Source organism: Panthera leo, chromosome D2 (assembly GCF_018350215.1).
Source record: "Panthera leo isolate Ple1 chromosome D2, P.leo_Ple1_pat1.1, whole genome shotgun sequence".
Lineage (NCBI taxonomy): Eukaryota > Metazoa > Chordata > Mammalia > Carnivora > Felidae > Panthera > Panthera leo.
In genome coordinates this window covers 33,820,467-33,842,438 of record NC_056689.1, presented here as the reverse complement: position 1 = coordinate 33,842,438, position 21,972 = coordinate 33,820,467, and the positions used below count along the sequence as shown (strand labels likewise).

At 46.7% G+C, this 21,972-nt stretch overlaps 1 protein-coding gene across 8 annotated transcripts in view; it reads left to right on the top strand.

The window, feature by feature from the left end:
* CAMK2G (calcium/calmodulin dependent protein kinase II gamma) overlaps positions 1-21,972 on the top strand; it is a 56,227-nt gene that overhangs the window by 20,973 nt on the left and 13,282 nt on the right. For all 8 annotated transcript variants that reach the window (XM_042908113.1, XM_042908114.1, XM_042908111.1 and 5 more), the window contains 9 exons: positions 288-353; positions 3,337-3,409; positions 3,556-3,658; positions 4,090-4,173; positions 4,620-4,714; positions 5,320-5,442; positions 9,033-9,116; positions 9,365-9,407; positions 14,025-14,068. In XM_042908113.1, the coding sequence (XP_042764047.1) occupies positions 288-353; positions 3,337-3,409; positions 3,556-3,658; positions 4,090-4,173; positions 4,620-4,714; positions 5,320-5,442; positions 9,033-9,116; positions 9,365-9,407; positions 14,025-14,068 (715 nt within the window). The remainder of the gene's footprint in view (positions 1-287; positions 354-3,336; positions 3,410-3,555; positions 3,659-4,089; positions 4,174-4,619; positions 4,715-5,319; positions 5,443-9,032; positions 9,117-9,364; positions 9,408-14,024; positions 14,069-21,972) is intronic.

The window sequence follows — 21,972 nt, the reverse complement described above, 5'->3', positions numbered from 1 at the left end:
TAGATTGATTATTTTCTCTTAGATCTCTGTATATTCTTCTTTGCCTGAGTGTTAACTAATCTGTAGGTTATAGAAACAAATGTGCTGGAGAAAAGGAGGGCCCACATTACCCCAAGGTGAAGCCCCATGTCATTGAAGGATCGAGCATGTTCTGGGCTCTCAGATGAAATGCATGTAGAGTTTGGATTTCTTTAAAAGCTGTTCCTTGGTGTGACCTGTTACCTGTTGGATGCTGGTATTGGCCAACTGACCTACCCCCTTTGACTCTCTCTGTCTGTTGGTTGCAGTGTTACCGGCGGGGAGCTGTTTGAAGACATCGTGGCCAGAGAGTACTACAGTGAAGCTGATGCCAGGTGAGATGGGCGCCCTAGAGTTCAGTGTGAGCCTTGGCCACGTTAGGGGGAGCAGGCATTTTGCCTATTTGAATAGTCTTTGGGGAAGATCAGAAGAGCTCTTATCTGGACAGAGATTCTGTAAGCTGGACCTGGGTTGCATTTGATAGGTGATGTTAGAAGTTAAAAGTTCAATACTCCCAGATCTGTGTTTTTGCGAAGCATTTGCAAGTCTCCTTTATCCTTTCACTCTGGAAATACCTTTTCTTTGCACTACTGTGTACTTGCAAGTCTGCCCAAGGGCCCTCCCTACCCTGCTTCTTTCCTTTGACGAATTTTACTGTGTGCAAGGCATCCTGGGAATGATCCAGAGATGGCGGAAACATGGCTTGTGTTCTGAAGGAGTGTAAACATCTGGGCTAATAATCCAACCAGGAACCTTCTTGGCAGAGATTCCATCCTGGATCACTTAGTCTCTTGACCACCATGACCAGCCCTGATGTGGGGCTCCTCAGGCTGGAGGACTGTTCCTTGGTCATATCCCTCAGCCTTCACCCGCCCCCCCACGGAAGCCCACAAAGCTCTTAGGTGCTTGTGTGACCTGTATTTCCTGCCTTGGCTCCTCCCCCAGCCCTGAGATTTCTCTGAGGGTGATGTCCATACAACCTGGTTTTGATCTTCCTGCCTACAGTTTATCTGGCATTTGTGGCAGCTCTGGCTGCCTCTGGAGAGTGGGGGAGTGCAGCTTCCTCACAAATTTCTCAACCCTGAGAGGCCAGCGTTTGCTGATCAATTTCAGATGCTTCGGCCTCGGGGAAAAATTCTCAAGTGGGGAGATGAATTCCAGTGCCAGCAGGGGAGGACCAGACTCTGGGGCAGGAGGAGGCGGTGATAGCTCTGGGAGCCTGGCGGGGAGGAGGGAGAGCTGGCTAGGGGGAGGGGAGGGGTTGTGTGTGACTGTACCAGTGGGCTTGGCCTGGCTCTGCTGGGACACTTCGCACTTTTGCCATTTTTGGCCAGAAGGCTCTCCCTGCTAGCCTGGCTCTGTTCTAATTATACATTTCTGTGGAGACTCGCCTCTTCAGCTCAGTCTTGAAGTCTCTTTGGCCTACTCATGGGCTGTGTCCTGAAGGGAGGCCTGAGCCTCAGCCTCCAGGAGCCTGGTAAGACCCCTTGGCTCTTGTGGAAGCCCCAGAATCAGATTTTAGAGGAAGGAATAAGAAGTCCAGGACATCAGACCAGCACCCCCCGACACTCTGCAAGCCTGCTCTGCATACCTGGTGGTACCTCCCGGCTGGCTGGGGTCTCATTCTCTAGGCCAGTGATCCTCAACTTCAACACTACTGATGTTTGGGACCAGATAATTTTTTGTTGTGAGGGCCTCTCCTGTGCATTGTAGCATGTTAGAAGTATCCCTGGGCTCTACCCACTAGATGCCAGTAGCATCTCCCCCCGCTGAAAAGGGATTTACCCACACCTTAGAGGATGGCTTGTGAAAACCAGCAATGTCTCCAGACGTTACCAGATGTCCCCTGTGGGCAAAATCATCCCCCACTTTTCACCATTGCTCTAGATCACCAATGCTCTCTGTCAGGAGTTTGACTGCAAGTGTGGCAGGATATTTTGGAAGGTGGACAGCCTGATTCAAGAAATAGCAGTTGCAGTGCCTGGCTGGCTCCAGTGATAAAGCATGAGACTCTTGAGGTCTCAGGGTCATGTATTCAAGCCCCACGTTGAGTACGCCATGTTGGGCGTGGACCTTATTTAAAAAAAAAAGAAAAGAAAGAAAAGAAATAGTAGGTGAAGGTGACTCTGGGTTAGTTTGTTTTTTTTCTGTGGAAAATCATCACCAGAAATGTTCCTCAGTTGCCCTGTTTGGAACCTTCTTAAGCACATCGTTTCTTTTTTTTTTTTTATTTTACTTTTTTCATTTACATCCAAATTTGTTAGCATATAGTGCAACGATGATTTCATAAGTAGATTCCTTAATGCCCCTTACCCATTTAGCCCATCCCCCCTCCCACAACCCCTCCAGTAACCCTCTATTTGTTCTCCATATTTAAGAGTCTCTTCTGTTTTGTCCCCCTCCCTGTTTTTATATTATTTTTGCTTCCCTTCCCTTATGTTCATCTGTTTTGTGTCTTAAAGTCCTCATATGAGTGAAGTCATATGATATTTGTCTTTCTCTGACTAATTTCACTTAGCATAATGCCCGCTAGTTCCATCCACGTGGTTGCAAATGGCAAGATTTCATTCTTTTTGATTGCTGAATAATACTCCATTGTATATGTATACCACATCTTCTTTATCCATTCATCCATCAATGGACATTTGAGCTCTTTTCATACTTTAGGTATTGTTGATAGTGCTGCTATAAACATTGGGGTGCAAGTGTCCCTTTGAAACAGCATACCTGTATCCCTTGGATAAATGCCCAGTAGTTAAGCACATCATTTCTTAAAGGTGTCTGCGTCCTGGGTTTTATCTTTATAGTCTGTGTGCTACCAAGCACAGTGCCTGTAGGTTGTCAATAAATGTTTAAATGAGTGAGTGTACCTCCAACAAAACAACTTAGGTATAGTTGTACTAGCTTTCCTAAGATGCCACCACAAGTCTCTTCTCCAAGAACAGAGTTTCTATAGGGGGAAAAAAGAAGGAAGGGATTGGATGGTCTCTCTTTCTCAGGAGTGTCCCCAATTTCCTGGAAATGGACTGGTTGTATTGGGCCTTTGCAGTCTAGGGAGGCCTGGTGGACTCTGTTCTGGTCTGTCCTCTGCCATTATCTAGTGGGAATCCCTGGACAAACCTGTTAATATGCCTGGACCTCAGTTTCTTCTGTAAAATAGGTTGAACTAGATGATGTCCAGAGTCCAAGGTTTTAGCTATTGTTCAGTGATTCCCTGTGAATCTGTAACCCAGACTTACATGCTTTAATCTGTAGTGTGTGGTCGTGGATGAGTAGTTTAACCCTGCACTGACATTTCTTTTCCTTGTGCTTTTACAGCCACTGTATACATCAGATCCTGGAGAGTGTTAACCACATCCACCAGCATGACATCGTCCACCGGGACCTGAAGGTACTACTACCCAGGCTCCCCCTTTGCCTTCTGCTTGTGAAGCATAGGCGCCACCTGGTGCCAGGGTGTGGTACTGCGAGGACCCAAACAAGGCTTCCTCAGGGCCAGAGGGTGGGTGCCTCATAAGGTTTTTTTCCCTTATACAGCCTGAAAACCTGCTGCTGGCGAGTAAATGCAAGGGTGCCGCCGTCAAGCTGGCTGATTTTGGCCTAGCCATTGAAGTACAGGGAGAGCAGCAGGCTTGGTTTGGTAAGAGTGACCCTGTCTTCCTGGAATGTGGCCCCCGCCCTTCCTCCTCTTCCTGATCTGCTTTCCTCTTTCAGAACTAGAAGCCAGACCCTTAATGGTCCTGGTCTCCTCAGAGACTGGAGAAGGGGGAGGGTACAGAGCGTCCCCCTGGCCCTACGTGACTCAGTACAGTGAGTCTAGCTGTTGTCAGCACAGCATTCTTGCTGCCTCTGGGGAGGAATGGGAGCTCCTGGTAGGCACACAGAGTTGCCCTCTGATTTTTATTCTGGGCACTACAAGAAACCCAGCCTGCCATCTCTTGCTGCCCACGTGCTGAGAGCTTATGTAGCAAAAGCAGCAGGAATGAGAAGGGACTTGGGGGAAATTGCTGATGTGGTTTTAATGAGAGAGAAAGTGGGTTCAGTGTGCCTCTGCCCTCTCTTCTGCTACAGGTTTTGCTGGCACCCCGGGTTACTTGTCCCCTGAGGTCTTGAGGAAAGATCCCTATGGAAAACCTGTGGATATCTGGGCCTGCGGTAAGCCCATTCCACACTCTCAGCTTTTTGATGTTAAGGGCCCTCAACTTCCAGTGATGGTGAGAAAGAGGCATCGCTATTCCTCGTGGGCCCCACAAGTGTCTGGTGTGTGTGAAATCACGGTGTTTGCTCTAGTGCCCCTGGGATGGCTGTTCTCATCACTCGCTCCTCCCCAAGTACTTCCTGGATTATACTGCATCCTTCCTGAAGAGGGATTTACCCACGCCTTAGAGGATGGTTTATGCCTAAAGAAATCCCTGATGTGGGCGGTGACACTGGGAGCGAAGGATAGCAGGAGGGGGCTAGTGGCACAGCATTATCGTCTGCCATCCACTTCCATCTCTGATATAACCTTGACTTTCTGCGTGGCTGAGCCCTGTGTGGCTTTTCTTGGTTCCTCAGTGAAGTAGGTGAGTGACCCCGATGACCTGTGTTCTGTCTCGTAGGGGTCATCCTGTATATCCTCCTGGTGGGATACCCTCCCTTCTGGGATGAGGATCAGCACAAGTTGTATCAGCAGATCAAGGCTGGGGCCTATGATGTAAGGACTGGTTTGTTCATGACCCTCGGGCTCTGTCCACAGGAGGGGACATGTTTAGTATGTCATGGGATATGGGGAGTGTCTGGGGACTTTGAGGACCCAAGGATGGGCATACAGGTCTCAATTCCTGCCACCCCCTATCCCAGGAACAACTTTTTTGCACAGCCTTTCTTGGTAGTTATAAAATTGAGGAGCGCATGGAAGCTCTTTGATCCGTTATTTGCAGAGAATGGCCTGAGAGGTGTGATGTGGTACATAACATAGGGACAAGAAGTGTCCACTGCAGTGCAGCCTTGGGCACATTGTTGAGCCACTGTTTCTTTCTAGTAAGGAGATGGGGTTGAACCAGGAGATGGGATTGCTGGAATCCCCTTCCCACTCTGATCTGATATCCTGGCATTCTAACCATGATTCTATCTTCCTCTCCTAGTGTTTAAGTTTTGACACAGGTGCTGGGATGCCCCAGGGCTTCTCCATCTCTCTGCCAGGGAGGTTTAGATAGCACAGAATATCCCATTTATAGGTGTTGGAACGAACACAGAGCCTCCCTTTCAGAGTGTGGGGCTCACAGATTTCATATGTCTCCTTTCCCTCTTCCTGCTTAGTTCCCATCACCAGAGTGGGACACGGTGACTCCTGAAGCCAAGAACTTAATCAACCAGATGCTGACCATAAACCCTGCGAAGCGCATCACAGCTGACCAGGCTCTCAAGCATCCATGGGTCTGCGTAAGTGTCTTCGCCTGGGGTGGAGGATCTCAGAGATGTCAGCCCTCAATGTGCCCTTAGTACTCTCCTCACCCTCCTTTTTATGAACAAAGAATAATTCTGGGCCCTGAGCAAAGACCCAGCAGAGAGGGAGGGGGACTGGGTGGGGCCCAGGAGGGATTCAAGGAGGCAGTGGCCTAATTGGCTTCAACCTGTCTCTCCCCCACTTACTTGTCAGGTGTGATTTCTGATCTTGAATGAACGCTTAGGTTGACCCTTGCAGACTCTAGAGAGTTGATGATAGAAAGCAGCTGGCACAACCCAAAGTGAATTACCAAGCTTAGGGTGCATATTCAGCTCTCAGCTGTCACACAACTCTAATGGAAATGTGACCAAGACCCAACAAATAAACAAAAGGGGCCTCTGGGCAGTTAAAAAGAGCATCTTGAAGTTCAGTCATAAAGCTAGGAGAGCCTCCTGGCTGTCAATGTGGATCAACATATTCTTTTTCCATGAACACTTCTATAAAGCTGAAATCTGTTTTCTTTTTTTTAATATTTTTTAATTTTTATTTACTTTTGAGAGAGAGAGAGTGCAAGTGAAAGCGGGGGAGGGGAGGAGAGAGAGGGATACACAGAATCCAAAGAAGGCTCCAGGCTCTGAGCTGTCAGTACAGAGCCCGATGCGGGGCTTGAACCCACAAGCCGTGAGATCATGACCTGAGCCCAAGTTGGATGCTCAACTGATTGAGCCACTCAGGCACCCCTGAAATCTGTTTTCAAACAAAGAAGAGGATCTGATACAGTTAGGCCTCCTGACAACCATGGTGCATTTATGTATTTGCTTTTCCTGTGTTTACTGAGTGCCTCTTCAGTGCCAGTCACTGTGTGGGTCCTGAAGATAAAAAGATGAGTAAAGCATGGTCCGTTCCCCCCAGAGATCTTAAAAATTATCTGGGGACGTAGGCACTCAAACAGCAGCCATTCTGCAATCTGACAAGTACATAAAAAAATCTAATGAGTGCACAGGAACTCTTGTTGTCTGGTGAGTAGTGAGGTTACTGAAGGCTGCATGGAGGAGGTGACCTCTGTCCTGGTTCTTGACAGCTGGCTGGGAGTTCCTCAGGATAACAACCTGAAGACAGAGGTTAGCATGGGCCAGGGTGAAAGGCCATGGGAAATTGTGGCAAGTTTAAGGAATGTTAAGTAGTTTGGTTGTAGATGAAGATATGCCTACAAAAATGCAAGAGAACAAGGCCAAAAAGATTCCATGACATACAAGTCTCTGCCTAATGAGTTTGGATTTTATTCTGAGAGCACAGGGAACCATTTAAGGGATTTAAAGAGGGAACGAAGGGGCGTCTGGCTGGCTTGGTCAGTGGAGCATGTGACTCTTGATCTCAGGGCTGTAAGTTCAAGATCTATGTTGGGTGTAGAGATTGCTTAGAAAAAAATAAAATCTGAAGACAATAAATTACAAAAAAATAAAGAGGCAATGAAGTACACAGTTAATAAAGGTCACTTTGGAAGCTTTGTAGAAAATGAAATTGAAGAAGAAAGGAGGCTGGGTCAGAGAGCTCAGGAAGCTGTCGTAATTGTCTAAGCAAGACCAGATGAGGTCTTAGCTAAGGGTAATGATAGGAGACTGAGTGGTGTGGCAAAGAGTGCACAGATTTGGGAGATATTTGGTAGACAGAATCAAAAGGATTAAGTGAGCAGTTGGATTTAGGGAGTGAAGGAGAGAGGTATCTATGGGGACTGCCAGATTTTGAGTTGGTAATAAGCAGAGGGTTGTACCATTCACTGATTCAGAGGAAACCCAGAGGAAGAGCCAGTTTGTGAGAAAAGATGATGATGTTAGTTTTATACATGTCGAGTGTGGTGTCTGGGGACCTCTAGCTGGAGACATCAGATGGGTAGTTAGAAATGTGGTTCCAAAGATTAGAAAAGAAGTTAAAAATTGGAAATGTGGGTTGCAGTCATTTCTGTGTGGGTGGTGTTGAAATAAATGGGATTGTTTCAATGCTGATCGAATTCCCATTATGGCTTGTATTTGCTTCGATAAGAAAAGAGATGGCCACTGAACACCAGCAAGTAAAGACACAGTTAGAGGAGCCAGCAAAGAGGGCTGGGAATGAGAACTTCTGTGGCCGAAGGAGGTTCAGGAGCAGGAGATCCTAAGAAACGAGGTCTCAATAAGGGATGGTCTGCCACAGAGAGTCCATGATAAAGATGGAGAAGAATCCATATACTCTGACCAATCAGAAGCCATTGTTTCATTATTTCACTGACAGAGGCAGTGGAGTGAGAAACTGAACCCTTTCTTCAGTGAGGGAAGAGGGAATGAGGGTGAAGAGAGAAAGAAATGGTACTGTATACAGAAGATGATGAGTCAGGGGAGTTTTATATTTTTGTTTAAGGAGAGGCTTGAGTATAATGTATAGAGAAGAATATAGTCTAGAATAAAGGATTAAAAATATTGACTAATTGAAGAAGCAAATGTTGGGCTAGTAAAAAGAGGTTGATATCAGATGAAAATCACTTTGTGGATGGGGGTCTGAAGTTGAAGGAGTTCTTGTGTGATGATCTCTCATTTCTCTTTGTGGAACAATTTATGCTGTGGAGGAGGAAGTGAAGTTATAAGACTCAGGAAAGGGAAGAGGAGGTTGGCAGACTTGCTTTGGGAACCAGGAAAAGGAGTGGGCCAGGGATGAGGGGAAGGATTATGGGGCAGCCCCATGGAGGGGCACCAGGCTGCATGTTGTGGGATTTATTTTTCTAGCAGACTAGCCAAGACAGCAACAGCAAAGGGAGGAGGGGGGCAGTGAGCAACTTAAAACAGATACTCAAGAACTGGGGATTATACTATGTCCTGGGAGTCATTCTCATAGGCCCCACCCTCCACCATCCTATATAACTCAGTAGCTCCTGAGGACATCACTCTATTAAAATATTACATAATAATTGATGCTTGTATTGATGACCCTGAGTCATCAAGGAAATCATTGTAAATCATCATAATTGTAAATCATTTCCAGTGGACTCTTTAAGGAGGAAGGAAGTTAGCAGTGATACACTGAAGAGAAATTACCATCCAAAATGATGAAAAGAATTGATACTTCAAGGTGAAGACCCTTAGCTTCTCAGATCAGCTTTCAGGTCTTTGTGGGGGTGTGATGAGAGGGGCTCTTGGAAGGGATGAACATTCTCTGTAGAGAGCAGGAACACTGCCTGTTCTCTCACTGCTCAGGAGTGCAGTACGTGCTCAGCCAGCAGTTGCTGAAGGAGTTACTGCATGAGGATCACAACACACAGGATACTCTCTTCCATTCCGTAGCCTCCCATTTCCCAAGGAAGGGGAGAGTGCTGTCTCATGCACCCTCCTAATCTAGCATCAGTTATCAGTGATGTTTTCATGTTCGGATTTTTGTCCTTATATAACCTTGAGTTCGGGATAGTGCTTTTGTTGTAAAAGCATTTCACATCTATGACCTCATTTTATCTTCAGATCAACTCAGGGGTGGCTGAGCACAGAGCCAACAGTGCTAGGACTAGGGTGAGGGGCAGAGGACCTGGCAGGAGGGCTCACAGGCCTGTCTGTTTGGGTTCCAGCAACGATCCACGGTGGCGTCCATGATGCATCGTCAAGAGACTGTGGAGTGCTTGCGCAAGTTCAACGCACGGAGAAAACTGAAGGTGAGTCTTGCCTTTCCAGGCTGCCAGCATCCTGGAATCATGGCTTTTGACAGGACAAAAACCTGTCCTACCCCATCAAAAAGGAAGCTCCCCTTCTGGCTGGAGCTGAGCTGTGAAAGTTGTACATGTTGGGAAGCCCCAAAGACCTGAGGCCTTGAGGCTCTGGACAGCAGCTGCCCTCTGCCTGAGACCAGGCTATGCTTTTCGAGAGTTCCAGCTGAATTGACAGGCCCTTCTTCTTTCCCCAGGGTGCCATCCTCACGACCATGCTTGTCTCCAGAAACTTCTCAGGTATGTTTTCCCAGCCGTGCACTTTAATTCCACTGAGGTGAGTGGGTCAGAACAGGGTGTTGTCATCCCAGTGGTGGGTGTCTGAGGCAATACCTTGACCAATATGAAGATGACCCTGTTTTGAGGGGCTGCTGCTGCTGGGTCCTATTACATGAGATTCTGGGGGACTTCTCTTGGGTTCACATTTACGAATTCTATTCCCTAAACCCTCCCAAAGAGTAAACTGCCCAGCCTCCCATTTACCTTGTCCCTGGGGATTCTTATTTAGTTCTCTAAAGACTCTTAGCACTTTAAGCTTTTAGCCAGTCACTAGGGTATTGGACAATGTGCTGGGGAAAAGAAAGAGATGAGATGTAGTGAATCTTCTCAATCACCACCATTAATTTGCCTACTGGGACCATCTCTACTTTATTGTGTCTAAGTAGGGATGACTAATAGAAATTTTTCCAGATGCTTAAACATTTTGTAGAGACTGTGCTTAAAATATGCTCTGTGATACTAGTTGTGTAAAAGTAAAGAAATAGAGACCAGCAGGATGAAGGGAAAGCAACTTGCTTAAATTTGCCTGAGAAATTGGGATAGTTGGGACCAGTAATTTGTAAATCACACTTGGCATGTCTTTTTAAGATGCAAGACACTCCACCCCACCCCACCCCAACCCCATCATTGTTTGCCCTCAGTGGGGAAGCCCAGTGGCTTTCTGTGAGGAAAAGGTTAATGTCAGAACTTAACTGAAGAAAGAAGGTCTCTTCCCAGCTTGCCTTTTCCCCTCCGGCCTCCACAGCCTCGCAACCCCCAGCCCCACTGTTTTGGCTGAAGACCCTTTCTCTTGTTCTCATAGCAAGATTCCTTCCCTTGCTTTCCTGTGCTGACGTGGAGACAGAGTTGTGTGGCAGCACTCCTGTAGACAGCCACTCTGGGCCAGGGTTGCCCCCTTGATCAGGAGGGGCTTGTCTGTGCTGATTCAGGATAACCTAAGGGCCCTGAGTCTGAGGATACTGCAGGTGGGAAGTCCTGGGTCTTCATGAGCTCTATCCAAGTGAGAGCCATAGGGCCCTGGGGGGGTCAGGACTGGAAAGTGAACCAGGGAAGTGTCCCACCTCAGGCCCATCCCCTGTGTTGCTGGTTTGGGACTCATTCTTATGTAGATATCCATAAAGGGAAGACTTTGGTTCTGGATTCAACTCTCACAAATGAGAGCAGGACAGCACAGCTTGGCTGCCTCCAACAGAGATGGACCTGTAGTTCCACATCAGGCTTCTTGTCTTCCAATTACTTGAAGCTTCTACTTTCTCAGTGTGAGAGCTTTCTGGAGGACGGTCAAGGGCATTTCTGTGCTGACCTAGAATGGTGATCTGTTGTCTCTCCGAGTAGAAGAAATGTGAAGACAGGCCACTGCGTTTCTTCTAGACCAGGAAATCAGTAGCATGTGCCCTGTCCCAAGGCCTCCACATCAACCTCCCTCCCCCGTCCCATTTCAGAAAATTGGTATCCTGGTTTCAGGAAATTGGTCTCTCTGTTAGGACAGAGCACTTTCACTCATCCCTAAAGAGCCTCCTGTCCTTGCTGCCCAGACCTTGTCAGCCTTTGAGCTCACTTTGCCCTGGGTCAGAGGAGACCCAAAAAAGTGCTGCAAGCACTCTAGTATGACTCTGGGACATCTGGGGATAGAGCCTGTCTCTAAAAGCTGCTGCAGAAAATGGTGTCACCAGGTATAATCAAGAAGGAAGGGCACCTGTGTGTTTTTTTGGGCATGAACTAGGCCATTTTCTGAATTTACCCCAAATAGAGGGTGCAGCTTAGCCCTAGACTCTAGCAGGTTAGCTAATAGTGGAATCAGGGCTTCTAGAATGTATTGCTTCAGCAGCCTTTGTTTTCTTTCTTGAGGCTCATTTCTTGGGCATCTTCACCCTCAGAATACTGAAATACAGGCTGAGAAAAGCTGGCTACCTCCCTTGAAGAGGGCAAGCAACCTGTGTCTCTAAGGAGCTAGAGGAATAAGAGAGGGATAGGCAGCTAGGGCCCATCAGTGAACCGAGCTGCACAAGGGCCATGCACCCACCCCTGGCCCCGAGTGCCAGTGTCCCTCCTGTTTGGAATATGGCCAGAGGAAAAGGGCTCTCTGATAATATCCTCATGTAAGTCCCCTAAGGAGGGAAGGTCTGAAGGTGAGGCTCAGTTTCCTCAACAGCCTCAAGCGAGGGCCCGGCTGCCTCAGAAAGGACACCATCTCTCACCGATTCAGGCTTTAGACCCTCGCCTGAGGTGCTTATGGGACAGGTGCTGGAGCTGTGGTAATCCCCACACCCTGACCGAACCCAGTCCTCTCAGATCCCCAGACTGCTGCAGGGCTGGCTGCACCTGCTCATCAGCCTGCCCCTGGCGCCTTCGCTCCCCCAGCTCGGCTGGCTTGGCCACGCCGCCTGGGCCTTGCTGTGCGTGGGCGGCCAGCGGTTCCCGCGCCTCGTGCTGGGGCATGCTCGCTGCTGACTGGCCCCTGTGGCTTTGCGGCAGCTCTGTGCACTGAGAGATTGTATCCCCTCAGTTGGCAGGCAGAGCTCCGCCCCCGCCTCGCCTGCCGCGAGCGCCGCCGGCCTGGCCGGGCAAGGTACGTGGCATGAGTCCCCCGACCGCCTGCCTCGGCTCCCTGCCACCCCACCAGGAGGGCCAGCATGCCAGGCCCACTCACCAGGGAGGCGAGTCCCATGCTTGCGGGCTGAGATGGGCATGCCGGACGGACCACCTAACTTGGCATCTGCGAGCGCATTGGTGTCACAGAGCCCCCTAACCAGCCGTGCATGCTGGGCGCTTGCCAACTCTCAGGAGGCAATAGCCTGGGGACGTGGAGCTGGGCAGCAGGAGGCTTTCCTCCAGACGGCTGAGAGCCTGGCCTGCCTGAGGGCGAAGGCCAGCGGGAGCCCCCAGAGATAGTCCTGGGCATGGCTGGAGCTGCCCAATGCTAGAACTAGGCTTTGTCAGCACTGTTGGCAGACCCCACAGAGGAAGCCATGCCTCTCAAAATTGTGAAGTCTGGCATTTGCAGGCCTCCAGGTCTGAAAGGCTGTAGAGTGCAGAAGCCGTAGAGAGAGCCATCCCTGGTTTTGGATGATAGCCCTGCCACATCCTGAACAAGTCATGTCAGCCCTCCCAGCCTTAGTTTCCTCATTTCTCCGGTGGGGATAATAAATCACGTGGCGATGATTCCGATCATGTATGTCGAAGGCTTTCAACCCTGCCTATATAGGACAGCTTGTAAAACACCCTGATGCCTACACCCCCCACCCCAGACAAATAAAATCAGAATCCTAGGCAGGGGATAGGCATAATGATTTTTTTAAGCTCCCCAAGTGATTCTAATGGGCAGCCAGGGTTGAAAACTCTGGTGTATATAAAGCACTTAACACAGTAGGTGGTCGGGCATAGTAGTAAACACATGAAAAATAAATAAATTTTAAGTCGCCCCAGCATGGAGATAGGACCATAGGCCACTTCTGGGACGTCAGAATTCTTGTGATGGAGAGATCCCTAGTCTTAGATGGGACCCAACTAGGGTAGGAATGGCCACCTGAAGGGAAGAATGGCAGCAGTAACAGTGACAATGGTTTACACTTAGTGAGTACTTGCTATGTGTCAAGGACTCTGCTTAGTGCTTTTCATGCATGGTCCCATTAGATCCTCACCACTGTCCTGTGACCTAGGCCCTATTTTATCCCATTTTATAGATGAAGAAACTGAAGTTCAGGGAGGTTAACTCACTCAAGGTCATACAGGTAGCAACCGGGAGAGCCAGTTGTCATGGTGGATCAGACAGCTGATTCCATCCCCCTGTGCCTCCCAGACTCTGCCATCCACTGTCTGCTACCTTCCTGTGGCCTTGGTGACCAGCAGGCATCACCAGCCTTCCTACACGAAGCTCATCAGCCTTGAGCCTCATCCTGTGCCTGGCTAGAATCTGTTTAATACCTCATTATTCTGCCCACTCCTTCCTGCTCAGTGGGTCCAGAGAGTAGACTGAGGAAAGAGGGGCAGATAGGACCCAGTAAGCCTGGTAAGGACCTGCCCAGTCAAGGCTTCAACCCCCTGGCAAAACCCTCCTGTAGGTGGTCCTGGTCTCTGTGTCTGTGTCTGTCTGTCCTCACGTCTGGTCTCCTTTGTGAACTGTGACACTCTTGTTTCTTAAGAGCTCTCAGGAGATGTCTTGCATCCTTCCAGCTTGGCCGTTCTGAGGAATTTCATGGCATCTAGGGACGGAGCCCTCACCTTTCACCCTGGCACTCTGCTTCCAGACCTGGGTGAAGTTGTTGAAGGCAGAGTTCCTAGTACCCCAGGCAGCTCCAGTATTGAATGTGGTTTCTCCTCCTAAGTGCAGTGTGTCCCTGTTTCTGCTGAGCCCACTTCCGTGGCAGAAGAGATCCCAGGGTGCCACCCTGAGGGTCTGACGCAGCTTGAGATGCCCTTCTTGCTTTGAGGCTACCAGGAGGGCCCTTTTCCAGGGGCTTCAGGAGACTCCTGGCCCCCTTGTCAGACACAGCGGACTCTTGCGGATCCGGCTGCCAGACTTCAGGTTAGGGAGAGAGTACAATGCAGGAGACTTGATTTTCCTTTTTGTTTTCACAGCTGCCAAAAGCCTACTGAACAAGAAGTCGGACGGTGGTGTCAAGGTAGGTGTCTCCACCTCTCTGGCCTGAGACTGGTCTCTCTCCCAATGTCTCTATGGGGGGTTCTTGGCACTTTGTTCCTCCTTTCCCAGAAACCCTCCTATCCTTGCTTTTCTGCTTTAAAACCGGAAACCTTTGTGCTCAGAACAGCAGGTTCCATTGGCCTGAGAGGGCAGGAGGAAGATGTGTTTCTTTTGACCCTAGTTTGATCATGAAGACTCAGAGGAAGTGATCTAAATTATAGTTTACTAAAGCTGAATCCTGAACCTGACTACAGACACATGCCTCATCTCCATGGCTTGACTCTCAGGGTTTTTTTTTAGGTCATTTGGGTCAGTCTTCTCATTTTCTTTTTCTTTTTAGAGTGCAGATCCTTTTTAACAAATGAAAGCAAAGTTTGCCTGGTTAACTCAGGGTACCAGGGCTTGGAACTGGAAGCCACTATCCTTTTAGTTTTTTGTCCTTATCTCCAAAGCACTTCCAGAACCCAGCTCAAATACCGCTAAGTGAAAGTGTCTTGTACTCTCTTGAGGCATAGCCTCCTCAGAAAACAGATGAAGGACATGGTGTATCACAGCTTGTTCCCATTTAGGGAGCTTTCCCTACGGGATTGTGGCAAAAGAACAGGGGGCCACAGGGACCAGCAGAAAGCCCTAGTGGGAGTGGCTGCTTGGGAAAGGTGGAAGAGAGGTGGCTAGAGGTCTTCACAGGTCCCAGAGTGTTCTGTAAATGTTTGGGGGCAGAACAGGTCCTGGGGCTGGGGCAGGAGTTCATACTATCCTGAAGCCTACCAATTTACACCATAGGGTATTTCAAACTATGAAATTATCCAAACTTAAATTCCAACAAAAGTTTAAATTGGGCCTTTCCCCTGGATCTTATGTCCCCGCTGAGATATATATGTGTGCCCCGTTTCCCTCCCCCTCCCCTTCTTCTTTTTCATTCTCTGCATGCCTGCTTCTGTGTACTTCTGCCCCGAGGAGGGGATCTTGGGCTCCACACACACCTGCTGACATAGAGTTGGGGGTGACCAGCAGTCCCCCAGTTATAGGGACATGAACTGGATGGGTGGAGCCAAGTTAGGAAAAGGTGGAAGGTTTAGTTGGAGAGAAAGTTTGCATATTTCTATCTGGGAAAGAAGCTAGAATCAATTGTTCTTTGCAAAGTATTTAATAAGGACCTATCAGAGGCCCAGTGCTGTACTCCATTCTAGGGGCACACAAGAGATAGAAGGGGTGATGTAGTTTTCATCTAGCTTTGAGAAGTCGCAAAGTTAATAGAATAGGAAAATGGACATACCTGAAATCAGCTAGGCACTGAATGGTATTGATTCTGGACCCTGCATTGCATGGTTCAGTCCAAGAAGCTTCTGGGCAAAAGCTTATTGGAGAAAGCTTAAAGGATGTAGGAAGACTGGAACCCAGTCACTGATTGCCTCTAGTGAATGGGATTGGTGGTGAGGACAGAGTGGAAAGACATATCTTTCATTTTTTAGTTTGTACACATGTATTTTTCCTTAAAATGAAAAGGCATTCCTTCTATAACTTAAAAACAACAAAGTAATTGTATGGGTTCTGTCATGCATATTGATGTTCTCTGCTCAACTGGAACATGGGGTTTGTGGTAGAAGGATATCTAAAATACAGCTGGACTGGTCTGGTTGGGCAGAGGGATTAGAGGTTTGTGTGTCAGACCACAGGAAATATAGGCCACTGAGCAGGGAAGCTACAGCAAGAGCTATGCTTTCAAAAGATTTGGCTAAGGGTATAAGGATGAATAGAAGAGGGTGGGAACTAGACACAGAGGTATCAATTAGAATGATCTGGGCATAGAGTGAAGAAAAGGTGATTAGAAATAGAAAGAGCTAATATTGAAAATACTTAACTACCAGAAGAGCACAGGCACCAACTAATCAGAATAGGCACTGCCTAGGGGCACCGGGGCGGCTTAGTTGGTAAAGCATTTGACTTTGGCTCAGGTCATGATCTTGCCGTTCACAAGTTCGACACCTGAATCGGGCTCTGTGCTGACAGCTCAGAGCCTGGAGCTTGCTTCGGACTCTGTGTCTCCCTCTCTCTCTGCCCCTCCCCCACTCACACTCTGTTTCTCTCTCAAAAATAAACAAATATTAAGAATAGGCAGTGCCTGTAGATAATTGGTCCAGCTGTATCCAAGAATGGGAGGCTGTGATTAGAGGTTGGCTGCCCCAACTTCAAAGGAAGTTGACACTGAATATGTTAAAAAGGACCCATCAAAGATAATGTCACAGTTCCTTGAAGATTGGAAGAATTGGTAGTAACTCTGCTAAAAATGGGAGTAATTGTGAAGGAATGCCCATTTTGATGGCCAGAGTTTTATTTTGACCACACTGAGATTGAGAGACAGGTGAAGATCTGGGTGGAGAGGACTTTTAAGGTGCTGGGAAGTACCTGGGGTAGCCCAGGGAAGAGGTCAGTACTGGACCTGCAGATAGGGCTCATATGAGTGAATCACAGGAGTTCACTCATTCAGCCAAATTCCGTGCTTCAGGAACTGGGAAGATAACACCATAGTCCACCCTGTAAGGTGTTCAGAGTTGGAGAGAGACAGAGAAACCAGCAGTGCCCATAGTCTGGTAAGGTCTATGAGGGAGGTGTATATAGGGCAGGTTCTGGGGGAGCAGAGGCCAGCATCTGAGCCAAAACAGGAAATCTTCCTGAAGGAGATGGCCCATGACCTGAGTTTGAAGAACTCCTTTGATCTTGCTAGGTTGAAGTGGGCAGGAGATGGGGGGGATATTCCAGGCAGAGGAAATAGCACAAGATGTATAGGTTTGAAACAGTATGGTGATTCTGGGAACTTCAGTAGCTCTGAAAGCCTGAAGGAAAAAGTGATTGCATGACGTAGGACCTGTAATAAAGCAGTAACAGCCGAGGTGATAGTGAAAAGATGGATAAAGGAGACATTGAAGGACAGGTTTCTGATGGAACTTTCTAGATGGCTGCCTCCAAGGATGAGTGTTAGGCATAGCCTTGTAATATTAGCTTAAGGAGCTAATTAAAAAGATATAGATTCCAGGATCCACCCTGGAATTCAGATTCAGGAAGCTTTGGGTGGGAGGTGGAATCTGAATTTAATAATACTCCCCTTCTCCCATATGAATCTAAAGCGCATGAAGGTTTAAAAGTTCAGTAAATGCATATTTTCAGGGCTATCTGTCATTGAGAGGCTGGAAGAAGAGGAATCATCAAAGGAAACAGAAAACACAGAAGAGGTGGGAGAAGAACAGATATGTACAACAATGTCTGACCTTACAGAGCACTGAGAAGGAGGAGGGCTAGGCAAAAAAAAAAAAAAATCGTTAAATAAATTGCTTTAAATGAGAACGTATGTGGGGAACCCAGTGCCTGATCCTGCTATGTGCTCAGTACATGAGTTTTGTGCTTGAGAGAAGACTTTGAATATAGTAGCTGGATCAGAGGCAAAGATGCAAATGTTTAAGAAGGGAATAATCATCCAAAATTAAATGGCCAGCAACAAGTTGAGGAAAATATTCACAGCAGGTATGATGGGAAGGGTTAATATTATTTTTATACAAAAAAGCTTTCTCTAACAAATAAGAATCCCCCCTAAAATCCAGTAAATAAGTGGTCAGAGAAGATGCACTGACAACCCCATAAAGAGGAGGTAGAACTGGTTAATAAATGTGGATGTTTAGCCTTGCTAGTAACAAAGAAATGCAGGTTGAAATGAGGTGCCATTTTTTGACTCTTAAGTTTGTGATAGTAGCATAAATAACAGTGGCCCTTTCTGAAACAGTCTGCATGTCAAAAGCCATAAAAATGTTCCTGCTGTTTTTACCCTTTAATTTTACTTCTGGGAATTTGTCCTAAAGAAAGAATTCAAGGAGCACCTGGCTGGCTCAGTTGGTTGAGCAGTAGAGCGTATGACTCTTGATCTCAGGGTTGTGAGTTTGAGCCCCATGCTGGGTGGAGAGATGACTAAAAAAAATAAATAAACTTTAGAAAAAAAAATAATTCAAAATAAAAAAACTGAAAGTGGAAGGGTGTTCAACATGACATTTGTAATTGAAAAAATTGGAGACAATTTCAAAAGTCAATAAGATAATGACCAAATAATTACAAGAAATCCATTTACTAGACTTTACAAAGTTATTAATTTTCATGACTATATAATGTTTTATATTAAGTGAAAAAAAGTGGGATATAAAGCAATTCATACACTATCATCTAAATTTTGTTTGAAAAAGTGATATGTTTTTTATTATATTTGGTATATATCATGTGGATAGAAAAAGAACTGGAAGAAACCCCATGAAGTATTAATAGTAACTTTACTGGATGATGGGAATTTGGGAAACTTTTATTTTATATATTTTTCTGTGTTTTCTACCTGTTTTACCTAGACCGTGCATTACTTTGATAATCAGAGTAAAAATCAAAATACTGTTTGTTTCAAAAAGTAAGGCATCAACTTGTATGTAGCTTATAATGATGTTTTTTTTAATTGTGTAAGAAAAAAGACTAGCAAGACAAATAGGATTAGGTGGGTTTTTTTCCTTCTTTGTTTTCCAAGTTGCTTATAATGTGGCTACAGACCTTTTAGAATCAGGAACGTGTATATAACAATGAATGGCGTGGCTGGATGGAAGTACTGGCAAAGGCAGAGGGGAGGGCAACACAAGATATGCGGGGTTCAACTTTTCTGGACTCTATTGAAGGTCAAGGTCACCACATGTGTATATGAGGGAGGCCTATGAAGTTGCTCAAAAGATGCTGACCTGTGAGCATCCTGGGCTCTTATAGACCCACCTTTCTTTCCCAGCTTCCCCTTCCCAATTCCTGGTGTTTAAGATCTGTAGAGAGGTTTGTTTCTCACTGTCCAGAAGTTTTCACAAGATGCTGAGCTATTAGCATTGGTTTGAGCATCGACTCTTCTTGAATTTAGGGACCCCAGGTTCTGGTTAGACTTATTTAATAGTGGTATAGGGACCCAGGGTCTGTAGAAGAATGACAGCCACTTGTGAGGACAAGACTCTGGGGTGGGGGAGGGCACAAACTCTCAGATCCTGAGAGGCCTCTAGTTGAGGACTAGCCCCAAGGCCAGAATGGCCATCCAGTTTTTAAAAAAATAAAGGAAGAAAAGAAAAAAACAAGGGATATAGCCATTTCCTTAAGTACTATTTGAATATTTGTTTAAGTATGGAAAGTAGGTTTGAACCCTTTTCTGATTTCAAATTTTAAATAAATATTTAATTTTTAAATAAAAGTGAGATGTGATTCTTTAAAAATGATCTGGTATTGAAACAGTGCTGCAGGGGCGCCTGGGTGGCGCAGTCGGTTAAGCGTCCGACTTCAGCCAGGTCACGATCTCGCGGTCTGTGAGTTCGAGCCCCGCGTCAGGCTCTGGGCTGATGGCTCGGAGCCTGGAGCCTGTTTCCGATTCTGTGTCTCCCTCTCTCTCTGCCCCTCCCCCGTTCATGCTCTGTCTCTCTCTGTCCCAAAAATAAATAAAAAACGTTGAAAAAAAAAATTAAAAAAAAAAAAAAAAAGAAACAGTGCTGCAGTGTGCTGGTTGAGAGGAGCTCAACTATACATGGTTGAGGGCAAAGCCCTGAAAGGATGGAGAGAGGAACTGAAAGAAGTCTACTAACCCAGTAGAAACTAGCCCTTGGGTAGAAGAGGATTATCTTAGGTTTTCCTGCAGGACAGTTTAGGAAAAAGAGAGGCAGCTGGAATTGAGAACTTACTCCCCATTAGGTGAAGCAGACAATAGAAAGTGCTCTACCTAAGGTGAAGTCCAGGTGAAAGCTTGACAGCATGTTCCTGAAAATCACAAGAACCAAGATTAGGCCTGGTCAGTGTTCCTGCAGTTTTCACTCCAGTGATTCTGGGCAAGTTAGAAACCTGTGCTCTGCTTTAGCCTGGGGAGAAACCAGTGTCCACAAACCCAGTTCAACTCAGCAAAAGTTTGTTGATCATATGCTAACTTTAAGGCATTTTGCTAGGCGCAGAGGAGATTAAAAAGATGGACCTTCCCTCACATTGTAAACACTCTAGTTGGATAAAAGGATAAGTATGGATGTAGCGCACCTTCCTCTTTTTGAGGAATAATTTTGGAAGTAAAATCTCATTTTGGGGCATAAATGAAAGACTAATGCAAAAGAAGTCCAATTAGGGGTTTCTGACTGGCTCAGTCAGTAGAGCATGCAACTCTTGATCTCAGGATCGTGAGTTTAGCCCCACATTGGGCACAGAGATGATTTTTTTAAAAAAAGAAGAAGAGGGGCCCCTGGGTGGCTCAGTCAGTTAACAGTCCAACTCTTGGTTTCGGCTCAGGTCATGATCTCACGGTGTGTGAGTTCGAGGCCTGCGTCAGGCTCCGTGCTGACAGCACAGAGCCTGCTTGGGATTCTCTCTCTCCCTTTCCCTCTGCCCCTCCCCCACTCACTCACTCTGTCTCTCTCTCAAAAATAAATAAATAAAACTTAAAAAAAATTTTTTAATTTAAAATAAATTTAAAAAAGAAACAGAAGCAGCCCAATTATATTTAGGCTTTCTTTTCCTTTAGATGTAATTTTCAATTCTTTTCAATACTTGTAGTCCCTTTCTTTTCAATTTAATACCGTCCTGAAGATGTCTTCTAAAGTAGAATGCAGGCTTTTGAGGAAAGGAGCATTTATCTGACATGTTCACTGTGCCTAGAATAGTAGTCAGACAACAGATAGGACATGTTCCAAGGGTACTTCTGTCTCCCAGCAAGCTAATTATAAAGTGCTTTCACCTTTTAGACACAGCCTTCTGAGATGTACTTTCAGTGTTCCATGTGGTCTTTATGTTTATGCTCTTGTTTCACATCTGAGCATAAAGTCCATGAGCATCTGGCTGAGGGCTAAAGAATCACTGCTTTCAACATTCCCCCTGGTTCACATCTTGATGTCTTTGTCATCACCGCACTTTTAATCACCAGCACTCCTATTTTCCCATTTCCCACTAATTCCAAAATGCAGTGAGATACTGTAGTCTTATAAATGAGCATGGCCACACTGACAAAGAAAGGGATGCTACCAATTCACTGTTTACCAGATGATTTTCAGAAGCTCAACATTTTTATCTGAAAAGCAGTATAGGGGTGCGGCAAAAAACAAACAAACAAACAAAAAAACTAGGTTCAGAAGTATAATGTCTCTAAAGCTGAGGATGGCCCCGAGTGGCTTTTGCTATTTACCTGGTAGCTGCTTGCCCAAATTTTGGGCAGACCTAGTAATGAGAGAAAATAAATAACCTTATAGGAGAGCCAGCCTTGTAAGCCCAAACCTATCAATTTGCAGCAAAATGTTACCTTCATAAACTTGTGAGTTAATCTCTTCACAAAGCTTTGAGCAATGCTGAGACATTTTAGAATATACTAAATCTGTGTTTGTGAACCTGACAGCAAAGGAGGTCTTCTCCCAGGGTCTGGAGGGATTTGTGTGCCTGGTGGTCTAGGTGCTGTTTTAATCCTTCTGGTGCTGGGCTCCAGGTCTCCTTCTTCCACTCTTTCCTCCTGAGGCAGAGCCCGCGCTGCTGCACTAACCTGCGGCGTCTCTGTGCTTCTCTTCTTACCTCCTCTTTCCCCTTCTCTTTCCCTTTCGCTGTGGTGTGTCCAGAAAAGGAAGTCGAGTTCCAGCGTGCACCTAATGGTGAGCCTTGCCTGCCCACCCATCTGCCTCCTCCATGCTGCCTGCGTGCCCGCCTGCCAGCCACGCAAACCCATTCTGCCATGTGCGTGTGCTTCACTCATCCTCACTGCATGTCTGTGCTGTGTGGGCAAGTGTGGCCTGTCCTGCCAAGCAGGGGCCATTGCCCAAGGTTTCCCGGTGACCTAAAAAACGGGCATCGGAATGTATGGTATGGCACCCCCTGCTG